The sequence below is a fragment of the Molossus molossus genome, unplaced genomic scaffold, assembly GCF_014108415.1.
Source record: "Molossus molossus isolate mMolMol1 unplaced genomic scaffold, mMolMol1.p scaffold_m16_p_3, whole genome shotgun sequence".
NCBI lineage: Eukaryota > Metazoa > Chordata > Mammalia > Chiroptera > Molossidae > Molossus > Molossus molossus.
Window position 1 is genome coordinate 14,398,638 of NW_023425366.1, and position 22,944 is coordinate 14,421,581.

Consider the following 22,944-nt stretch of genomic DNA (forward strand, 5'->3'; position numbering starts at 1 on the left):
GCCACAGGGGGAAATACCAACTTTTCAGAGAGAGCACGCGGGAGATTTCTCGATTGCCCTGAATGGGTTCCCACTGCCATTCCAGACAGACTGATGCAGTGCAGCCCGGATGCCTGGCAAGCCCGACGGAAGGCTTTTCCAAAAAGCATCTTAGACGGCGGAGGCGCAGCCTTTCCGTGTCTCCCCACGAAAGCGTATCGCTGGACACATACTCCCTGTTCCCAGCTGGTTGCATATGTTTTCTTCACACTTTAACACAAAAACATGCCAAGGTGTGACATTTATGAACCCCAGCAACTGGGAGCCGCACACACAGATCCGTTCTGCCTGTGATGTGGGAAAGTGATGAATGGGCTGTTCTGCTTTGCCTCTGGCGTGCCTGCAGCCTTATTTATTACACAGCAAAGTATAAAACCACCCAGCCGCTGCCGCTCCGTCTCCAGCCCTGGCATTCGCCCGAGGAGACCACGGCGCCTGGAGCCCCGGCCCCTGCTCCTGGAGGCTCTGTGGCTCGGTTGAGAATCATGCTGGGGCGGCTCACCGGTTGGCACCTGCTGGCTTTGTGTTTCCTCCCATTTTGCCTGTGTCAAGATGAATACATGGAGGTGAGCGGAAGAGCTAATAAAGTGGTGGCGAGAATAGTGCAAAGCCACCAGCAGACCGGCCATAGTGGCTCCAGGAGGGAGAAAGTGAGAGAGCGGAGCCATCCTAAAACGGGGACTGTGGATAATAACACGTCTACAGACCTCAGATCCCTGAGACCAGATGAGCTACCGCACCCCGAGGTAGATGACCTAGCCCAGATCACCCCCTTCTGGGGCCAGGTACTCAGAATTCTCTTCTAGGGATTTACTGGGAGTTGCTTCGTGAGCGTCGCTGTCCTTGCTTTTTGTTTTGGGTCTGATGCGGGGATGAATGCTTCTGAGACATTGCTGAGCTGCTTGTGGGTCTCTCTCTGGGTTGTTCTGTGCTACGGGGGGGGCTGTGGATCTCTGTTGGAAAACCAGCAGAGGTAGCACTGATGTGCTGGGACTTGCTTTCTCTCTTCTATTGGTGAGGCGAGGAGGCGGACTGACCCATGTACATAGCCCATGGCTGCTGATAGTTGTTTGCAGGTCATAGGAGTCGGACTTTCTTAATCCTTCCCAGCAGGGAGAAGCTGCCCTTTGCGGTTTTCACTTTGAGGGTTTGCTGTGCTACTTTATGCCAGGCTTGTTGATCTGATTTATAGCATTCTAGTTTGTGAAGTTTCTGTGTTCAGCCTGTTTAAAAAAAGGACCAAAGAGTTCAACAAAGGACTGTATATTTAAAACGTAAACCTCCGTGTGTAATTTGATGCCTGATCATCACAGAGGATGTGATTAATTTCTCAGAGTATAAGCTCAGCAAATAAGGGAATATCTTCAACTCTGTTAGGGCTGTATGGGAGTGAGTTTATATTTCCAGGGTAATGAATGGCAAATTGGTGAGACTCAATTTATTTTAAACATTAAGAACAGAAAAAAACAGATTTTTTTTTTAAATCCTCACCCAAGGACATTTTTCCATTTTTGTTCAGATAGAGTGGGAGGGAGAGAGAGGGGGAGAGAAAGAAAGAGAAACATCGATGAAAAGAACACATAGTGTGGCTGCCTCCCTCACAACCCCAACCAAGGCTGGGGATAAACCACAGCGAAGGCACGTGCCCTTGGCGGGAGCTGAACCTGGGTCTCTCTGGACCGCAGGCCGATGCTCTAACCAGTGAGCACACCAGGGCAGAACAGATTTTTTAAATCTTTTAAAAAATTATTTAAAAAAATTTTAAATTGAGGCCCTGGCCGGTGTGGCTCAGTGGTTAGAGTGTCAGCCAATGCACCAAAGTGTTGCAGGTTCAATTCCTGGTCAAGGGCACATACCTGGGCTGCAGGCTCAACCTCTGGCCCCCGGTTGGGGTGCATGCAGGAGGCATCCAGTCAATGCTTCCCTCTCACATGGATGCTTCTCTCTCGCTCGCTCTTCCCCTTCCCTCCCTTCCATTCTCTAAATATCAATGGAAAAAATAGGCTTGGGTGAGGATTAAGAAAAAATTTTTTTTTAATTGAGATATAATTGACATATAACACTATATTGATTTCAGGTGAACAACATAAGGAAGAAACAGATTTTGATTTACCTTCTAGGTATCAAGCATGCTGAAATAAGACGAGGGGGCAAGCAGAAGTACTTCGGATTATATGCTCTTTGAACAAATAGGTTTATTGCAAGCCTTGACTGCTTTGATGCATTCAAATGGGCCCCGAAAAGGCAACTGCAGCTGGAATCTAAACCCCTCCTACAACAGATGCAGTTTGGGTTGAGACTGGTTTCTGATCAGACCAAGATCACAAACAGAATCAGCTGTAGATCTGGGACAACCTGGGACTTAACCACACAATTCTGTGGGGCTGGGTCAAGAAAAAATTGCTTCTTTAAGGAGCTGCAGAAGAAATGATAACCTCTGAATACAATCTCCTTTTTGAAAGCCACTTTTATTTATTTATTTTTAATTAATTTATTTTTGGGTTAAAATCTGATGTTTCTCCTTTTTCCCCCTCGACACCCTCCTCCCCACTCCCACCTAACCCCCTTCAGAGTATTGTTGCCTGTGTCCATTGGTTATCCATATGTGCATATAAATTCTTTGGTTTATCTCTCCCCACCCCACCCCTTCCTCTGAGGTTTGTTAGTCTGATCTTTACTTCTATGTCTCTGGGTCTATTTTGTTCATCAGCTTATTTAGTTCATTATTTCCCACAAATAAATGAGCTCATGTGATATTTGTCTTTCTCTGATTGGCTTATTTTACTTAGCATAATACTCTCCAGGTCCCACCATGTTGTCTCAAAGGATAAGAGATCTTGAAAGTCACTTTCAGAGATGGTCCTTTCATCTGACAGTCTTTTGGCTGAAGGGTGATTGATGCGAGGTTGTGTTTTCCGTAGTAGTGAAGATATTTTCACTTTTGTCCAAGCCTTGATCTGGACTTTCTATTTCAATAGATGGGATCTTTGCTGGATCCTTTCTGGCTGTGGCAGTGTGAGCCCCTGGAAGAGGCAGAAAACAGATGTAGACTTTCACTGGTCATTATTCCTTGGCAACCAACACCCAGCAGGCCACTGAAATCCCGGTTAATTTCTACTCCACCCCTCCTTCGAGCCCCCTAGGCATCTAGCATGCTGAAATCAGAGGAGGGGCAACAAGAAGCCACTTCCTGCCCGTTTTTGAAGTCAGGGGGCTTTCAAACTTCCCTGGCTTCCTAAAATATTTCCAAACAAACTCCTAACAGGAGATTCCGAGGAGGTTCAGTCCCTGATATTCTAGACGTTTTCAAAACAACTCTTCTGTCAATGGATATGGAGGCCCACACTGAATTTAGGATTGTGCTGTGTTCTTCCTCTTTGCCCCACCCCCTTTTATTCATTTACATTTTCTTTCCTCCTCATTCATTCTTTCACCAATCATTTCCTCTGCTTCTACTGTGTGCCAGGCTTTAGGATGGGCATACCTATGCCCAAGCTCCTATCTTTGATCAGTTCTGTGGAATTCTAGTGGGGATAAATGAACAGATAATTAAATACCATGTGATCAAGTCAATACACAAAGGACAGTTGGGGAAAGAGGGTCTGAGTGGTGGTGGATGCTGAGCGGGACCTCAGAGATGAGACAAAAGGATGGCTCTCCACGGGCGAAGTGGGAGGAAGAGAGGGGATGGTTTTAGGGCCAGGCTGGAGGATGGTGCTGGCCAGTTAAGGAGCTTAGATCTTACTTTGCCAGCAAAAGTTCTGTTTGCTTGTTCATAGCGGGGCAGTGAGGTGGTCAGTGTTGGGCTCTAGAAAGATGGCTCAGCCCATAGAGTCCGTGATGCATTGGAGTGTGCAGAGACGAGGGTGAGCAGACCCGGACTCCTTTTTCCTGGCATTTTCTTCTCTGCAACTCTTCATCATCACCTCTGTCAGTCTCCCCTTCTCATTGTGGACATCTGTCTCTCTCTCTTCCTACTTCCCCTCTCCTTTCTCTCCCTCTTACTGAGTTGAAAGGAGGAGCTATGGACTCCCTTTCCTAGAAGTTACTTACTAATGGTGGAGTTGAATTCTGAGTAGCTGCTCTTAGGCCTCCATCTATAACATGAACAGACTTGTCTTAGGGACACCTTCTTCCTCCCAGATTGTCCACATGTCCTTGGTGTTCAAATGTGACCTAATTTGGGGGAAAAGGTTGATAAACTTAAGAGGGTGATATACAGTAACTACCTACTTCACCCTCACCTTGGAAAAACTATCTTATTCTAAGAATCCATCCTGTCCATCTTACTCTAAGAATCCATCAAAAAACTCAGAAACATTGTTTCACTCCACTGAGCTTTGAAAGCCAGGCCAGAGGGAGGAACACTTGCAGTGTTGCAGGAGGGTTCTCTGGAGGTGCCCGACTAGTAACAACCAGAAGTCCCTCCCTGTCTTGGTGGCACCTCCATGCTCTCGAAGTACCCCGAGCAGCTTGGGCATGCATTCATTCCAGTACCAGTTAGCTCTGGTACTGAGCAACCCCATCTCCTGGACTTAATTTCTCTTGCCTAGAAACGAGACGTTAAAAACAAAATCTTTCTAAGTCGTTATTTGAGGTTTTGGAAAAGAGTTGAGTATCTTTGCTCGCATCTTAGAGCTGGAAGAAAAATTCCTGAGCATCTTGCTCAATCTTCTAATTTAGTAGACAAGAAAAAAATGATGTCTGAGGGAAAATGACTCCCTGAAGTCACACAGAACTGGGATGGGACTTCAGGGTCCAGTCCAGTCATCCTCCTGACATCCTTAATGTCTCAGTGTTTCGATTCTATTCGCAGACAAATGGTTCCAAGTCAGGATATTACCTCCTTCCACTCCCTTCTTCTCTAAAATCCATTATTGGCACTGGGTTTCTTGGAGCCTGAAGAGCTGCATTTCCACATGAAAAGGTCATTCCAGGAAATCATGGAATACTTACTCTCAGATTGCATCTTTGGGTTAGAAAGTGGAGTGGTGCTGTGGTGTCTGACATTCCAAGTGTCTGAAAGCTCTCATCTCAGATCAATTACTTTGGTGGTTTTCTCTTTGTCTACCAACTTTACATAAGGTTTTCGTGGAGTCCCATACCTGTCTGTAGTTGGTCTAGTTGACTGAAGACCAGGCTAAGAGTACCAGTCGTAGCTCCTGATCACTCACGACCTGGGCTCTGAGCTGCTGCCAGAGAGCGCCTGGACCCCACACACTCTTCTGCGTCCTCCTGGAAGAGCTTGGTGGAAACCTTTAGGAAAAAGGAATGGGGGAATAAGGGGGAAGTCTAAGCCCATTTTCTATAAAAAAAAAAAAAAAAGTGAAGTCTAAATGTACAGCAATGGGGAGGCTTGATCCACTTTCCTGCTTGAATTTCTAATGATAGAGAAAATGTGAATTTTGCATTCTTTCTTACTCCCTTCGTCTTTCCTTCTCTTCTCTTTCTCTCTCCTTTCCTCATTCCCTCCCTCCTTTTTTTCTTCTTTTTTCTTTTAATGAATCCCTTAGCAACAATGGGCTGTTTTCCAGAAACCATTGAATTACAGTTGGTGTCTAGGAAAGTTTCCCCAAGTATTTCATATGATATAATTAAAAAGCAAGTTGCCAGTTTAGATGAGACTCCAAATTTATAAGCAACGCCAACCCTTCTGCCAGCCAACGTCCACTTGATCTCTGCCCCCTTGAAATAAAAGCACACAGTTTAGAAATTTATCTTGAAATAAATAAGCATTTAACTCAGGGTCATATTTGAATAACTTAGTATCCATTTAGTACTCATCAAATATTTGTTCAGACAATCTCATTATCACTTTAAATTTTGGAATACAAAACAGAACATCACGTTAAATACTTATTAAGAGGAAGTTGAAGTTGTTTCAAGATGGAGAAACAACCTCTCTGACTTACTGCCACTGATGTTAATATTTATCAACTGGAGTTTAATTTTTTTTAACTATTTAAATGGCTTCTCAAGTGAAACCAAACTTAAAATGAGATAATTCATAGATAAAATTTAAACTAATGAATACTTCCTTTCCTTGATTTCCTAAGGTAATTTATATGGGCTGCAGCTGTGTGAAAAGCTAGTTACAACTGAGAATTTATAGGAACTTTTAACCCAATATCATGAATATGGTCTTAACTACATGTAAAACTGATCATTCTTTTTTGTATGTTTGAGAATTTTTATGAGCTTATTTGAGGCAAACTAATGACAATACCGGGGAGCAAGGTCCAAATGGTCCCGAGAATAACAGATTTGCAGCTTCTTTTATGCATTTGAAATTCAGGAGGGGAATGTTAGGAAAAGAAATGTGGGGATTGGATTATAGGACAGTTAACAAGATTATCCCCTTCCAGGGGTCTTACTTCTGGTATTTCAAAGGTGTGTTAACCTAGATGCACAAGAACAATGGACAGGGCTGCCTTGAAACCTTTCACTAAAGAAGTCATAAGCCTGGGGTGTGACTACGCACCAAGGCCTGCCCAGTTAGACATTTATGATCAGATCGCCCTGTGAGGTTACTTTCTATAGAACTCCTTTTTGTGTGCATAGTGCCCCCTTCTGGTCATACATTTATCCCAAGTGAGCACTGATGACCAACCTTTCGGTTACACAGTGTGGTCTCACAGAGCTAAGAAGGCTAATTCCTAGACAGTCCCAGTATCAGTGTTGTTTTGTTGACCATTGGGGAGGGGCCATGACCATGGGATCTGAGCTGAGACTGAATTTTCCCCCCAAAAGGAAGGGGCAGGTAAATGGAAGGCAGTCAGGTCTATGGCTTTTATTGCACAAAAAAGCCACTCCGGATCATTTCTGTCCTGTGAGCCATCATGGTCTGAACTTTGCCTTCTGCCTCATTTTTCTGTATTTAGCATCTAGTATAACATTGACATAAACCATGAAAAAAAGAAGTGTTAAGTGATCTTCCACGTGTTCTGTAAAAAGTTGGTGATTCTTATTTGAGGGTCATTTACTCAGTCTGTCCACGTCTGAGGCTCCTGGCAGATGGGAAAGCAGGGAACGTTTCTAGAGTTTCCTCTTTTTCGGTCTCAGTTGCAGCCATAAAGTACTTCTCAAGAATACTGCCCAACCCCCCAGCCCCACTCCCACTCCTTTCCAAAGACTATGTCTTCTATTGATTCTCTTGTTTCCTTTTCCGTTTGATCTTTGGTTCACCTCAGCTACCCCTGACTCCTTTGCCATTGACATCCCACCCATGCCATCTTTTCTGATGTTGTTGTGGGTTGTTTGGAGTTAAATGTACCTGGGAAATAAGGTCAGAGGAAATTCAAAATTTCTCATTGCCTTGCTCTGAAGCTTCTCTTTGTATCTTTTTCAAGTCTCCATCGACTGGAGGACTGCCCCCAGACTGTAGCAAGTGTTGCCATGGAGATTACAGCTTCCGAGGCTACCAAGGGCCTCCCGGCCCCCCTGGCCCCCCTGGCATTCCAGGTAAGGATGGGAGAGATGCACTGTTGCCAGCCTAATTGCAGACTGTGCCAAAATAGGAGCCGGGGGAACCCAGATAATCTGAGATTGCTTGTTTGTGATCCAAAGTGTAGACATGGAAAATCCAGAAGAGGGTTGAGTAGACGAGGTTTACAGAGACAGTTAGGTAGAACAGTATAACCTCTATGATATATATTATCTATTCCATTCAAAGCAAGAAATATGAAACTACCTGATCTTAATGGGGACACACCCTTGTGCCTGCATCTGCTACAGCATGGTTCGTGTGATACACTATATCTAACTTTCAGGGAGTTCATGAACTGAGGGTGTGAGGGAGAGGAGAGTTTACAGGTATCTTCATGGTGCCATTTACTGAGCTACCCAACCTTCTGCCAGAGTCTCAGTTCAGCTCAGTTTCTCTTCCCCTGGCCTCAGGGTCTTTCTTGTTCAGCTATCTCTGTTGACTCTTATGCCTCTCTTGGGTTCATGGGAACAGTTTTTCTCTCATGGGGATGCTGTAGAAGTCTGTCGTACCCCTCTAGACCCACCATTCAGCCATCCCTACTCTGCTGAGTGGTGTTCCGGGCAATGTGGGGTTTGGATAACTTGAGAGTATCCTGGGTCAGCCAAGGAAAGGCTAGCCCAGGTCCCTTCTATCCTAGAACTTCTAAATCTATCTGGGGGTTTAACTGTCTTCCTTCTCTCCAGGTCAATTCCTGGGCGTTAGACCTTTTCTCAGTGTTGGGCAAAAATTCTCTTGTTCTTCCCTGATTTACCTCATTGATGCTAATCTTTATCAATTGAGGTTCAATTTTAAAAATACATTTGAGTGGTTTCTCGAATGTAGCCAAATTTAAAATGAGAAAACACCCCATTAGACTTTAAACTGTGATTATTGGCGGAATTAATGTCATTGACCCTCAAGGGCAGCGGGCAGCACGTGTAGCCCTTAGAGGCGGGAGATATTCAGACTCTGCTAAAACGTCTCAGGTCGAAACCCTCCGAGGTGACAGGACAGGCGGGCCTTGGCTGAATGCTTCCCATCAGGCACACTGTTGTCATTAGCTCCCTAACCTGTAAACACACTCAAAGTTCATTCATCTGGAAATATTACAACCCTGATAAGATACCTGACCAAAGGTAGCAGGCAAAGTAAATAACCAAAGGGCCTGAAATTCAACAAATATATAAAAAAAAGAGGTATAGAAATTATTCCATGGTGGCAAAATAAAGAGTGGAAATTGTTACACAAGTCTTGCTTTCAAAATTATTCTAATTTTTTATCAATGATTTTATGTTTTCCCCAGTTATAAAAGTGATATGTGTCTTTTATAAAAAACTTAAAAAGACAAACCCAGAAAAGTATGTAGAATGACACAAAAATCACTCATGTTCCATCCATTTAGAAAAATAAAAATCACTATAAATATTTTTATGTAATTTGTTCTAGTTTTTTTACCCCTTCAGATATAACCCACGCACACATGCATGATATACACACACACACAGACACACACAGAGTATCATGTTATCTTTATTGTTTATAATCTTTTTATCTAAAAATATAATGAATATGATTAATGTTATTAAATATTTTTGTTCAGCATTCTTTTTTATGACTATGTAACATCATTTTCTGATTGTATCATTTAAAAAAATTTAGTGCTTCCAGTATTGTTGGACATTTAGATGGTTTCTAATCATTATTATAAATGATAATCAGTCTTCGATACAATTTTTCATCTAAGTCTTTCTTTATAAGATAAACAGTCTTGCCCTGGCCAGTTTGGCTCAGCAGTTGAACGTCAGCCCGTGGACCAGAGAGTCCCAGGTTCGGTTCCTGCTAGGGGCACGTACCACCAAAGAAAGAAAGAAAAACAGTCTTTGGAGCCTTGAGAGTATCTAAGGCTGTTTTCAGTGTCCCATTGAAAAGAAATCCCATTAGATGGTGCCTCGGTGGCTGTGTTTAGGATTGTCTTAAATGTCCCCTTTTGCACGTTCTGGGGCTGTGTTTGTATGAACATAGATGGTGAATATGAGTGACAGGGCTTTCTCACGGGATGATGTCTGGTTGTTTAAGGAAACCATGGAAACAATGGCAATAACGGAGCCACTGGTCATGAAGGAGCCAAAGGTGAGAAAGGAGACAAAGGTGACCTGGGGCCACGAGGGGAACGGGGGCAGCATGGCCCCAAAGGAGAGAAGGGCTACCCAGGGATTCCACCAGAACTGCAGGTGAGCCACCCTCGGCGCATCTCCAGGTGACTTCTGCATTGTCCTGAGCACCAGGGTCCAGGAATCGGAAGCTGGAGTGCTTCTTCACGCTCTCACCAGCGTGGAGGAATCTGAGCCTGTTTGTTCATCTCTAGCACAGGATGCTGGCAGAGTTCGCTGCTGTTCAGAGTGCTTTGCGATCATTCTTAGGAGAGGAGACATTTTCGAAGGGTGAAATTCAACTCCCTCAGTAGACCAAATCCAAGGCAACCCTGAATATCTGCTCATCTCCCCTTCTCCAAATGAGAAGCTACGCTAAATGAAAAGGGTTTGGGCAATTCAAATATATAGACTTCTGGATACATAAAACATTATAAGTAAATATTTGAACGTTCCATTTATTTATCAAATTTGTTACGTTTATATATTTAAATCCCATATTAATGCATAAATACTGCTTCCTATCAACTCAGATTTTATTGCACAATTTTTTATTTAAATGTTTCTTATTAGTATCTTCTTTATCACTAAAGACATTTTATTTTGAGTTATCCACCTACAGATTTTCAGATAGCTCATATTTATTTCATCTTAAAGTTTGTTTGTTTTTTAATCCTCACCTGAGGACATTTTTCCATTTTTGTTCAGGTAGAGTGGGAGGGAGAGAGAGGAAGAGAGAGAGAAAGAAACATCACCATGAAAGGGACACATCGAGTGGCTGCCTCCTGCATGACCCCAACCAGGGCTGGGGACAAACTGCAACCAAAGTATGTGCCCTTAGTGGGAACTGAACCCTACGGACTGCAGGTCAACGCTGTAACCGCTGAGCAAAACCGGCCAGGGCCATCTTAAAGTTTTTAAACTCTATTCATGAGGTTATAATTGAACATTTTATCCCAAACTCAAGTACCCATTTATCTATTTTTTTATCTTTCTTTTAAATGACCTTCAAAACTTTTGTTGCCAATAACCTCTAAAACTTGAAAATAGAAAGTTAGATTATCAAGCAAATTACTAAATTTGTATTAATTTTGGATTTTTGTCTATTTTTGTTGTTGTTATAGAATGCTTCATGAGTTTGCCTGTCACCCTTGCACAGGGCTATGCTGATCTATGTATCATTCTAATTTTTTTAAGTATATGTGCTGCTGAAGTAAGCATTTGGCTAATATTTTAAAAATTGATTAGTCCAAGGGACTCCTATGAACATTGAAAATTAGAATATTTTATTAAAGTTGTTTCCAGTTGCTATGTCTTCCGGAAACAGTAATTTGGGGTTAAAATAAAGTAATAAAGTAATTGAGGGAATATAATGTAATATGAGAGATTTTGAAGGACTGGAATATAAAGCAACTCTTGTCTGAAAGATCAGTGGGGGGAAACTTTGCCTTCTATTTGGGCATAAATAGTGGTTGTTAGACCATGGGTAAATTCCATCATGTTTCTGGGCTTGTTAACCAAGAGGTCCTGTGTGTTACTCTAACTGCTTTGTGGTTTTGTAACTTTTTAATGAATGCTGCTTAATAATTTTAGCAACCTGGGAGCCAGTATAAATTTACAAAGAAAAGGAGACAGATGCCACTTGGCCAAGTTAAAAGTACCTAATAAAATGGATGATAAACATTCTCAAAGCTGACTCTAACCCCAAACATGCGAGTGATTATACCCTGGCCAAGGGCTTCTCAGGTCTTTGATATGCTGATGTGCATTTAATAGGTATAAGTAGAAGATTTCACCCAAATTTTCCCAATATGATTTGATAATAGAATTTTAACATTTCAAAAAGCATTTAAAGTCTAACATTCTTTGAAACATGATTAGAACTGTTGCGATCCTTCCAACGGCTACATATCATTAAACTGTTAGAAATTACCATGATTTATGTAATTCATTTTCCATAGATTAATGTTGAAGTGATTTCCCATCTTGCTGTTATAAATGAAGTTGAAACAAACTTACTTGTATAAAAAGCCACTTCTTTAAAATAAACTGTCTACTAATGAACCACCAACTCTGTCCTTAGATCGCGTTCATGGCTTCCCTGGCGACTCATTTCAGCAACCAGAACAGTGGGATCATCTTCAGCAGCGTTGAGACCAATATCGGAAACTTCTTTGATGTCATGACTGGTAGATTTGGGGCCCCGGTATCAGGTGAGATGTAAGAATAAATGAATGAAATCTAGCAATCAAGAAAGAAGGAAGAAAAGAAAGGAGGGAGAGCGGGAGCGAGGGAAGAAGGTAATCACAGTGTTCTTATGAGAGAGCCCAAAAGGTCAGAACCTGAGAGAGACAGTGATGGGACAGTCGGAGCAGATTTTAGTAAACTACTACAATTCTGTGGCACACCAAATATATATATATATATACACACACATACATACACATACATACACACACATACACACACATATATATATTTTGCTGATCTGATTTTTAAAAAAGGTATAATTTTAATTCATTCACACCGGATGGCTATTGTTGTGTTGGCTGTGGTCATTTTCTTATTTGGCAATCTAAGGGGACAGAGGTCAGTACCTCTGACTAAATAATCAGGTATTGCATGTTTTGAGAAGTTTTGTGACACACTGGTTGAAAATTGCTGCCGTAGATCATAATTCTCACAGTTTAAATGTGTGTCATGACACTATTCTCTCCTTGCCACCACCCCAAGGAAGGTCTGATCCTTCTGTTGTTGTTAATCCTCACCCGAGGATATTTTTTATTGATTTTTTTTTTTTTTTGATAGATTGGAAGAGAGCGAGGGGGAAACAAGGAGAGAAACATCGATGTGAGAGAGACACATTGATTGGTTGCCTCCTGCATGACCGCGACCAGGGCTGGGGATCAAACCTGCAACCCAGCTACGTGCCCTTGACAGGGGATCAAACCTGTGACACTTCGATCCAGGGGCCAACCCTCTAACTAACGAGCAAAACCATCTAGGGCCTGATCCTTTTAAAAATCTTTGAACATTTAAAAACATTGTTATTCACTTCTGTAATAATTTCCCATTGTTACTGTACAAATGACACACTAAGGATCAAAACGACACACAATTATTCTCTTATAGTTCTGGAGGTCAGAAGTCCAAAATCAGTCCAACTGGGCAAACTCAAGGTTCAGGCAGTGCTGGTGCTCCTGGCACCCAGGCGTCTGCCTCTTCCAAGTTGCAGAGGCTGCCAACAGTCCCTGTCCCCGCCCCCATCACTTACATTTCTGCTCTGACAATTGCATCACAGTCTCTCTCAGGTTCTGACCTTGTGGCTCTCTCATAAGAATAATGTGATGACCTTGGGCCACCTGGGTAATCCAGGATCATCTCCCATCTCAAGATTCTGAACTAAATAATATCTGCCAAGTCCCCTTTGGCACATAAGGTAACATTCACAGATACTGGGGACTTTAGGACATGGGCATATTTGGGAGTCATTAATCTGTCCCCCTCAACCTCCCTACTTTCTAGCACCACAAGCTGCTTCAGGTTCATCTTGCATTTTACTCTGTCCCAGCTTTGGAAATAGTCCCTGTCCTTTTACTGAGACGCCAAAATCTGGGTATTAGATGTGTTCATTGCTACCGTGATGTCATTGCCTCTAGCTCCTATCAATGGACAGAGCTAAAAAATGTGTTTGCATACTAACCCATGCATACATGCATATCTCTATCTCTATCTATCTATCATCTATCTATCTATCTATCTATCTATCTATCTATCTATCTATCTATCATTTATCTATCTATCTATAAATCAATACTGTGTGTTAAAAACAAACAAACAAGTTCATTTTGATACATCAGATTCAAATCCAGTACCACTGGGTTCATTCTAGTATTCCCTTTATTTATTTGTAACTTTTTTCTTTGACAGTAAGAAACCTGGCTTTGGTAATCTATAGTATATTTAATTATTTGGTGAGCCTTAGTATTCAAATAAAGTAGGTATAAAATTGTTAACCCATGTCCTATGAGAAACAAATTGACCAACGAAGATACAATGATTTGTGTACAATTCTCTTTATCTTTACAGTATTCATTCAAAACACTTACATCTTTTCCACCCCATACCCTTTAGTTTGGTTACTTCATTCATTTATAATATAGTTAGATTCATTTGTCACAGTCTCATATTGCGTTTCCCTGACATTCTGGTTGAGTTTTAAAAATTCTGAGTACAGAAAAATTAATTCTTTGTACATTTTTATAGGTTTTGACAAATGGATAGAGGTGGGTCTCTACTGCCACATTGTCAAACAGAACAGTTCCATCATCCGAGAAACTCCTTGTGTTATACCTTTGTAGACAACCCCTGTGAACCTCAGCCCCTGACAACTACTGATTTGTTTTCTATTTCTATGGTTCCATACTGTCATATAAGTGGAATCGTGCAATATATAGTCTTTTGAATCTGGCCTCTTCACATAACACACTGCCTTTATTATTCATCCATGTCCATGTATGAATCAGTAGTTTTGTTTCCTTTTCTTTCTATACATTATTCATTAAATCGATACATTAAAGTTTATCTATTCATGAGTTAAAAAACATTTAGATTGTTGATTAATCAACCCTTTATCATCATGTCAAGTTTCTCTTTAGCCTTGATAATATTTCTGAGGTCTATTTTGCTTAATATAGCTATTTCAACTTTCTTTTGGATAGTGTTTGCATGGTGTATTTTTCCATCCTTTTACTTCAAAGCAACCTATATCTTTATATTTAAACTAGTTGTCTAATAACAACATGTAATATAATCTGACAATCTCTGTCATTCAACTGGAGTGTTGGATCATTCATACTTAATGGGATTATTGATATGTTTGGATCAAGATCTATCTTCTTGCTATTTTCTATTTGTCCTACCTGTTGTTTCTCTTTTTCCCCTATCTCTTGGGCACATTTAAAAAAATCCATTTTAGCCCTGGCCGGTTTGGCTCAGCGGTTGGAGCGTCCGCCTGCGGTCCGGAGAGACCCGGGTTCGGTTCCCGCTAGGGGCATGTACCTCGGTTGCAGTGTGTCCCCGGCCCTGGTTGGTCGTGCGGGTGGCAGCCACTCGATGTGTCCCTTCACATCGATGTTTCCCTCTCTCTCTTCCTCTCTCTCCCTCCCACTCTATCTGTACAAAAAAATGGAAAAATGTCCTCGGGTGAGGATAAAAAAATAAATAAATAAATAAAAAATCCATTTTAGCAATAGTGACTTACTCTTTAAAACTCTTTTTAAAATATGTTTTAGTTGTCATCTTGGCATTCACAATATTAATGACTAATTAATCACAGTCTATATTCAAATACTATAAGATTGCTTAATGCATAGTATAATGACCTTGCAACAATATTTTCCTAATTCTTCCCTCTCATCTTTTGCATTATTGTTATTATGTATTTTATTTTATTTTTTACATGCACTAAGCACGCAACAAATTGCTGCCAGTTCTGTTTTAGACAGTCAGTTACATTTTAGATCAATGCTTCTCAGTCTGAGGTTATTGGTTTAGACTCATCCTGCGATTTAATATATTCAATGTTCACCATTGGTCATTTTACCAAAGTTTCCCAGACATCTCTTTATTAGCTAAACTTTAACCTCTAATTATTTTCTTAAGGCTTATGACATCAATATCCCCAAGGACTTTACATGTTCTATACTCTTTGTGGTAACTTTAGCTGCATATGAAAACTTTGGCTTTCATCTCTCCTTCTCCTGTCTTCTGTCCTTTGGCCTGGAGAACTTTGAAATAAGTCTGAATCTTTCCTCTTATAAGTAACTTAATCATTTTGCTTGACTTCCCAAAGAATTCTTTCTTTAATTTCAATATTTTTTCTAGAATAAGTGTTGGTCATTCTAGGCTAACTTTCCCTGCTATGCAGTGTATCCTTTTGATATGTGGGTGTAAGACTTCTTTTTGTCCAGAAAAATTTTGAATTATATATATATATATATTTTTATCCTCACCCAAGGACACTTTTCCATTTTTTGTTCAGATAGAGTGGGAGGGGGAGAGAGAGAGAGAAACATCGACGTGAAAGGGACACACCAAGTCGCTGCCACCGCATGACCCAACCAGGGCCGGGGACAAACTGCAACCGAGGTACATGCCCTTAGCGGGAACCGAACCCGGGTCTCTCTGGACCGCAGGCAGACGCTTTAACTGCTGAGCCAAACCAGCCTTGAATTATATTTTAAATATAAATATAAATATAAAACCATCTTTTCTTCTCATTGTTGTGCTAAGGTGGCGGCAGTGGGAGCAGTCTGACTTGTGTTAAGAAATCTGGCAGTACGGGCTACATTGTCTGTAGAATATTTTAAAACTATAATGAAACCAATAAAAAGTCAGTTAGATTTTTATTTATCAGCACAAGTCAGCAATTCTAAACAATGTCAGTGATAAAATACTCCCTTGGGGGTGAAGCATTTACAAGCATTCCCCCCAGACCCCGACCCCCCCAGTGCACCTTAGCACACCTCTGGTTACCTTCTTTAAGGATTCCACTGCACCTGTTTGCTTTGTTTTAGATGTTTCTTTATCTTCCATAGCTATCATTTTCTGTAACCTTTTGGTTCTCTTTATTTCCATTTCCTGTTGTTTGCTTTTTCCATTTCTATCCTGCATGTTCTTAGTTGTATCTTCTTCTGCCTTGTTTCTATGATGCTTTTTTAAACTTTTTGTTTTTAATGTCTTACGTTAGTCATGATGTTGCAGTTTTTAGTCCCCCCCCCCCCCCCGGCCATTTCTATCATGAATTCTTGTATCCTTTTTCATAATATTCTTTTGAAGGGATATTTGCTCCCTTAATAGATTGTAAACTCATGATGGAATATTTGGTTACATTTCCTCTTGGTGAGTATTCTTCACCAATGAGTAATTTTTACTGTGCTTTTCTTGTTTTTAAAATTAACTGGTGGTTGAGTGGTTGGGTATTCCTAGACCCACTGTATGTTGTCGTTTCTCCCGGGCCTGGTAACGGTGGCTCCCTGCCCTGCCCTCCGCAGACTCCCTGTTTGGTTTGGGTATGGCCCCTCTGCCTGTCTTCCCTGTGTGGTCGTTCTCCCTGCCTGGGCCGGGTCCAGGGAGACTCCTGAACCCAGCTTTGATGTTCCCCACTTCTCTTACGTTTAAATGCCTTATTTTTGCTGGCAGGTTCTGAGATCTGCCACTGCAGGACCGCTTTCCACGCTTCCGTACTTCATTTAGCAACCTTCCCCCAAAACGTAACTTTTGCTCCATCTCAGCCCTGCTTACAGGAGGAGCTTCTGTTCAGTATCTGTCCTTTAGACGGGCCTCTCCGCCCAGGAGTGTTTTCCTTGGCGCCACTGGGGACCTGCTGCTCTGTGGCCTGGTCAAACCTCCCTGCCCACCCTCATGTCGCCTCCAAGTGACTCTGCCGCTGTCCGTGATGTTGGACAGCACTTACAAATATTTTAAGTTTATTGTTTTGTTTGTGTTTGTTTTTTTTAAATTCTCACTCAAGGATAATTTTCCATTTATCTCCAGTCAGAGTGGGAGAGAGAGAGAGAGAAGGGTGGTGGGGGGGGGGGGGGGCGGAGACATCGACATGAGAGGGACACATCGATTGGTTGCCTTCTGCATGACCCGACCAGGGCTGGGGATGAGGCATGTGTCCTTGACCAAAATCAAACCTGTGACTCATTGGTTCGATGCTCTGACTACTGAGCCAAACTGGCCAAGGCGATTGTGTTTAGTTTTTTGTTTTCTTTTTAAGTGTCTTTGTTTTGCAGAAAATGGATGCTTTTAGGTGTTTCTTTTTAATTTTTTGTTTGTTTGTTTCTCTATATGGTATCCAGAAGGAAAAGATGAAATTCTGATGGGTGCAGTGACAGTGTCAGATTTGTCACAGAGGCTTTTAATGTGGGCCTCTATTTATGTTTCTCCCCAGCTAAAGTCACAACCGAACCCAGACGTGAGGTGACAGAGCCGTCCTGCGTCACACTTCCGTCCGCGTTAACACTCCTCTTCTGATACTCCTGCTCCGAAGATTTATGTTATAATTTCCCTGTAGCTACTTTGTTAAGACCAGTCAATGGTTCCATTGTTTTCAATGGCTTTGTCTTTGAAGCTCAAGAATGGAGTCATTTTTTAGAACTCTTTTGGGCTAGACATAATTCTGATAGTAACAACTATCATTTGACTCCCACTTTGCTGTTTAAACCTCATTCAATAGATGGCAAAAGTGACCGTTTTGTACTTTTCATCTTTGGAAGTGATGAGACAAGGAAAGTTGATTTTTGTGATCACAGTAACACAAAGACCAAAAACCATAGTACAAGTGTGTACATAGAACAAGTGTATATTATTATAGATATTATTAATATATAAATAATAGGGTATAATATCTATTCACTTCTGCATTTCCAACTCTAGGAATTTTATTATTCACTGTCTGGTTTCTTTGCTCTTTCTAGAATACTTCTGCAATCTATTTATTATAGTAGTCATCATTTTTTTTCATGAAAACAAATATCTTTTCCTGTCCTTTGATTCTAGATTCATCTTCTTGAGACACTGAAAATTGGTGTGTGTGTGTGTGTGTGTGTGTGTGTGTGTCTAATAAGAAGTTTTACAAAATGTGAAAAACTGGACACATATACATCACTTTCTTTGAGACCTCTAGTTTTTCTCTGCCTTTACTTTTTCTCTGTGGACTATCTAGGCTCATGAATGGACATGACTTATTTTTATACCATTTCCTTTATTCCCAGCACACTGAATATACAAGCCTAGCACTAAATGAAGCATAATCAAACTTCTGTATTTGGTTCAACTTGACTCAGAAGCAGGTGGATCAGCATGGTACCCTTACGGCCTCTATCTGACTTGAATGCACCTTTGCAAAAGAGCATAGAACTGTGTAGTGCTGTTTTTAGATGTTTCTAGGTTTTTCTCTTACAGAGCCTGGTATGGCCTAAATATTTGTGTTCCTCCAAAATTCATGCATTGGAAACCTAATGCCCAAAGTGATGGTATTAGAAGGTAGGGTCTTTGAGATGTGATTAGATCATGGAGTGGAACTCTCATGAGTGGGATTAGTGCCTTTATAAACGAGGTCCCACAGAGCTTCCTAGTCCCTCTGTCACGAGAGGATACAACCAGAAGTCTGTGACTTGGAGGAGGGCTTCCACCTGACCCATGCTAGCACTGTGGTTTCAGACTTTGAACCTCTAGAACTATGAGAAATAAATTGCTATTGTTGATAAGCTACTCAGTGTGTGGTATTTTATTATAGCAGCTTGAACGAACTAAGATGAGGCCATTAGTTTAAAAACATAGCATGGAAAACAATAAAAGCTTAATGAATTATATTCATGCATCTTTCCAAAATACACTCTCAAATCCAAGATCCTCTGGAGTTGAGACGATTTTCCTTTTCGCTCATCTCCCTATTATTGGATTCTTCTTAATCATCCAATAAATATAATGTCTGTCTGCAACAGCAATTCAATACGTTTTTTTAAAAAATTGAATTGTTTAGAAAGAGAGGAAGGGGGAGAGAGACAGGAACATCCACGTGAGAAACATCAATTGGCTGCCTCCTGCATGCTCCCTACCGGGAATCGAGCCTGCAACCTGGGCGTGTGCTGGGAATAGAACCAGGACCTCTCAGTCCATGGGATGATGCTCAATCCACTGGCCACACTGGCCAAGCTACATACATTTCAAATGCATCAGGTTATATTAAGTTGCTTTCAATTAGGAGCCCTAAAATCTTACAAAGAAACTCATGTCTTGATCTTTTTCAAATGAGAAGGATTCATAACTTTAGTAGCAAGGTTATGCTGCTGAGTCCAAGTTGGATCTTTCTGTTTATTGCACATAATTTTACCTACTTACAATGTCTAAAATGAGAAATTACTGGAACTATTTCTTTAAAGCTGATAAACACCTATCTGTACTACAGGACTTTCGTATCTTTGGCTATCATCGGTGGTGGGTGTCCTCGTTCACTGTGCTGTTTGTTACACTGACTTAGCTTGCCAGGCCACAGAGGGCCATGTGCTTATCATGCAGGGCTCTGTGCCTTGTCCATGAGTCCTGAGGTAGGCATCGATGATATTCATCTGTACCCAAGAACAGCATGCACTTTGCCTTAAGCGAGAGGAGGCATTGACATATAGCCAAAATGAGATCAACTCTTCCCTTGAATGAGTTTGCAATATTATTAGGGACACACACACACTACACACATTGAGGACGTCTCAAAAAAAATTGAAAGCAGTTTGAAGGTGAGAGCAGACAAAGGGGCACTTATACAGATAAGGGCCAAGAGGAACCGATATACCATCTAGAATATCAGCAAAAGAAGTGTGAAGTCATGTGGCACATCTCCCTGTTGTCTCGTGATCCTCAATGAACCATATGTTAATATATATGGGAATAAATACCTGCCTTTTTCAGGTGTGTATTTCTTCACCTTCAGCATGATGAAGCACGAGGATGTGGAGGAAGTGTATGTGTATCTCATGCACAACGGCAACACAGTCTTCAGCATGTACAGGTGGGTGGTCTTCTCTATCATAGGTAACATCCACGCTACCACTGTTTGTTCAAAGGTTGGCCAATGCCAGGGGACTATATAGGAATCAGTAGAGCCTGAGCCGGACCCTGTCATCACTGAGAGCTCCCATATACCAATATATGGCCAGATTATAATTACTAACTGGGAAGAAATACACCTGATGAACTTGAGCATAAGCAGAGAGCTTTCCTCTTCATAGTCTTCAAGAACTCAGGCTGCAACATACACCTTAAGGTCATTCTGGTCATTGTCATTAGCATCCCACACAATCATAACGCAGAAGGATCAAGGAGGGGTGTCTGTGAGAGGTGCCTTGGCCTATTCTATAAGTGGCACATGCCATTGCTGTTGTGTTCTTTAAAGAACTTAATCACAAGAATACACCTAAAGACATGAGAGCCGAGAGAGGAGGAGAGGACAGATTTGGGCAAAGAGCAGGCTCTCCACTGCAGAGACTAAGTAGTTGGTGCTGTTTCTCCTTCCTAGCTATGAAACAAAGGGGAAATCAGATACGTCCAGCAACCACGCTGTGCTGAAGCTGGCCAAAGGAGATGAGGTTTGGCTGAGAATGGGCAACGGCGCTCTTCACGGGGACCACCAACGCTTCTCTACCTTTGCAGGCTTCCTGCTCTTCGAGACTAAGTAAATATGTGAATGGACCAGCTCTCCTTTGGGGAAGACTGTAGCTGAGCTGGTACCATTATGACCTGAGGGATACTAGAGTTAAGGGTTCTACATGTTGTATTTTTTCAAAAGTTATTGGTTACATTGCTAATCATGCTACAGATACAGCAGTAATGTTGGATGACTCAGGGGCTCAGAAGAATAAAACACAAAGCAGTTTTACCAAGTGACCTTCCCCAACATGCTTACCCCTTTGTCACTCTTCCCTGGGCACCTAAAGAGAATCCCCCTCTCGATACAAGTTGGAAACAATTGTTCCTATCAGGGAAGTAATTTGCAAAGAGTTTTGGTGGTTCTGTTTTTAATTTAATAGCAGCTTTCAGGAACCCGTGAGGTGTGGGGTTCATCATTCATTTCATTATAACTTTTCAGTGAATAGGAAGCAGTGATTATGATGGGGCTGGGGCAAAAACAGGGGCACTTGCCCGAATCAGGGTACCAGAAACATTTGTAAGGCCTCGACTGGGAAGGAACACTTTGATCCAGTGGGTCAATATAATGAATAAGTATAGATATTTTTTAGTTATTCCTGATAGCTTTTAGATAGTAAAAGTAATCACAATGCCCACAAATAATTGACTCATCTTTTTTTCTATAAGGATGCTACTGTAATTAAATCCTAACTTCTAATAGCTTGTATTTTTCTAAATAAAATTTCTTCATGATCTAGAATTGGATAGACCATATCTGGTTTATCAGATCGACCCTTTCCCACTGCGTTTCTTAGATTACACTAGATCTTTGTTGACACTGACCTGCAGGTGAGTTTAGGTCTACATTGTACAGGTATAATCGCCCTTTCTCTCAGTTTAAAAATTACCCTAGCAAACTTCACACACACTGAGAAATCATTTTGAAGGAGCTGTAGACTCAGTTATATATAGTCAAACTGATGGATACAAAATAGGAGACATACAATAAAATCTTTTAACTTTTAAAAAAGAAATGATATGACTTTTTTTATTACCATATTTAATCAATATTCACAGAGCAGCTGTGTCACTTGATTTTTGCCTATTCCTCCCCACAAAGCCTGTTTTCCAAGTATTAAATTAGTCATCAAAGCAGTATTCATGAGAATGAACCATAGATACATCTGAAGATAATACCCAAAGATAGTACCTATCATTGGTTTATTTTAAGCAAAGAAAGCATCATTGGAATATGTGTTTACCATGATGTTGAATCATATTTAACATGCACTAGAGAGATACCTATCTGACTAATATCATATAATGAATTTCCTTATAAGTAATGAGCCCTTAATTTATTTTCTGTTACAATTTGAATTTCCGCAGAAGCTTTTAAACTGTGGGGTTCCTTGTATTGATTACCCCCTGTAGCTGGAGGCAGAGAAATTAATTAGGACTGCCCCTTATATCAGCTAACAGTGTGTTTCATGTGCAGTTCAGTCTTTGACCCTTTTCCCTCCATTTGCAAATATTTTAAACTCTTCCTGACCCACATGCAATGCTATTCAAAAGTGAATAGATATTAGCTAGAATGGGCTTGACTAGAAATGTTTTTGTGATTTTGTATACATTCCCCTACCCTTCACCCCTTTCCCTGGAGCAGTACGGCCACGAGGTTAAAATTTACTGTTACCAAATGTCATTGCCATGAAAAGTGCATTGCCAATAGACACTTGGATGCTGCATGCTGACCAGTGGAATTTCATATGTAAAAAAAAACCAAAAAAGTCCAAGTGAAGTGCCTAAGAGGAAGATATTGGCCCAGCTTTAGATCAAATGGAGGCAAGAAACATGTAATAAGCATTGTGTGAAACATAAACACACCTTTGTTAAACATACTGTTTTATAATGTTCTTAATAAAGTTGAATAATCATACAATTGTAAATCACTGTGATTTGTTAACACAAAATTAAAATATTTGTATGCAGCCCTGGCCAGTTTGGCTCAGTGGTTAGAGTGTCGGCCAGTGGTCTGGAGAGACCCGGGTTCGGTTCCCGCTAAGGGCACGTACCTCGGTTGCAGTTTGTCCCCGGCCC

General features: G+C 41.2%; 1 protein-coding gene across 2 annotated transcripts; it reads left to right on the forward strand.

Annotated features, from left to right (window-relative positions):
• Positions 1-389: 389 nt before the first annotated feature.
• Positions 390-21,360, forward strand: C1QTNF3 (C1q and TNF related 3). 2 transcript variants are annotated; one of them, XM_036279295.1, is made up of 6 exons: positions 390-824; positions 7,389-7,500; positions 9,581-9,735; positions 11,738-11,867; positions 20,131-20,230; positions 20,738-21,360. In XM_036279295.1, exons 1-6 carry the CDS (start codon positions 525-527, stop codon positions 20,895-20,897), a joined length of 957 nt encoding a protein of 318 aa, XP_036135188.1. In that variant the 5' UTR covers positions 390-524; the 3' UTR covers positions 20,898-21,360. The 2 variants fall into 2 exon arrangements, with proteins under 2 accessions (XP_036135188.1, XP_036135190.1); XM_036279297.1 differs by having other exon boundaries at positions 516-605.
• Positions 21,361-22,944: the final 1,584 nt, after the last annotated feature.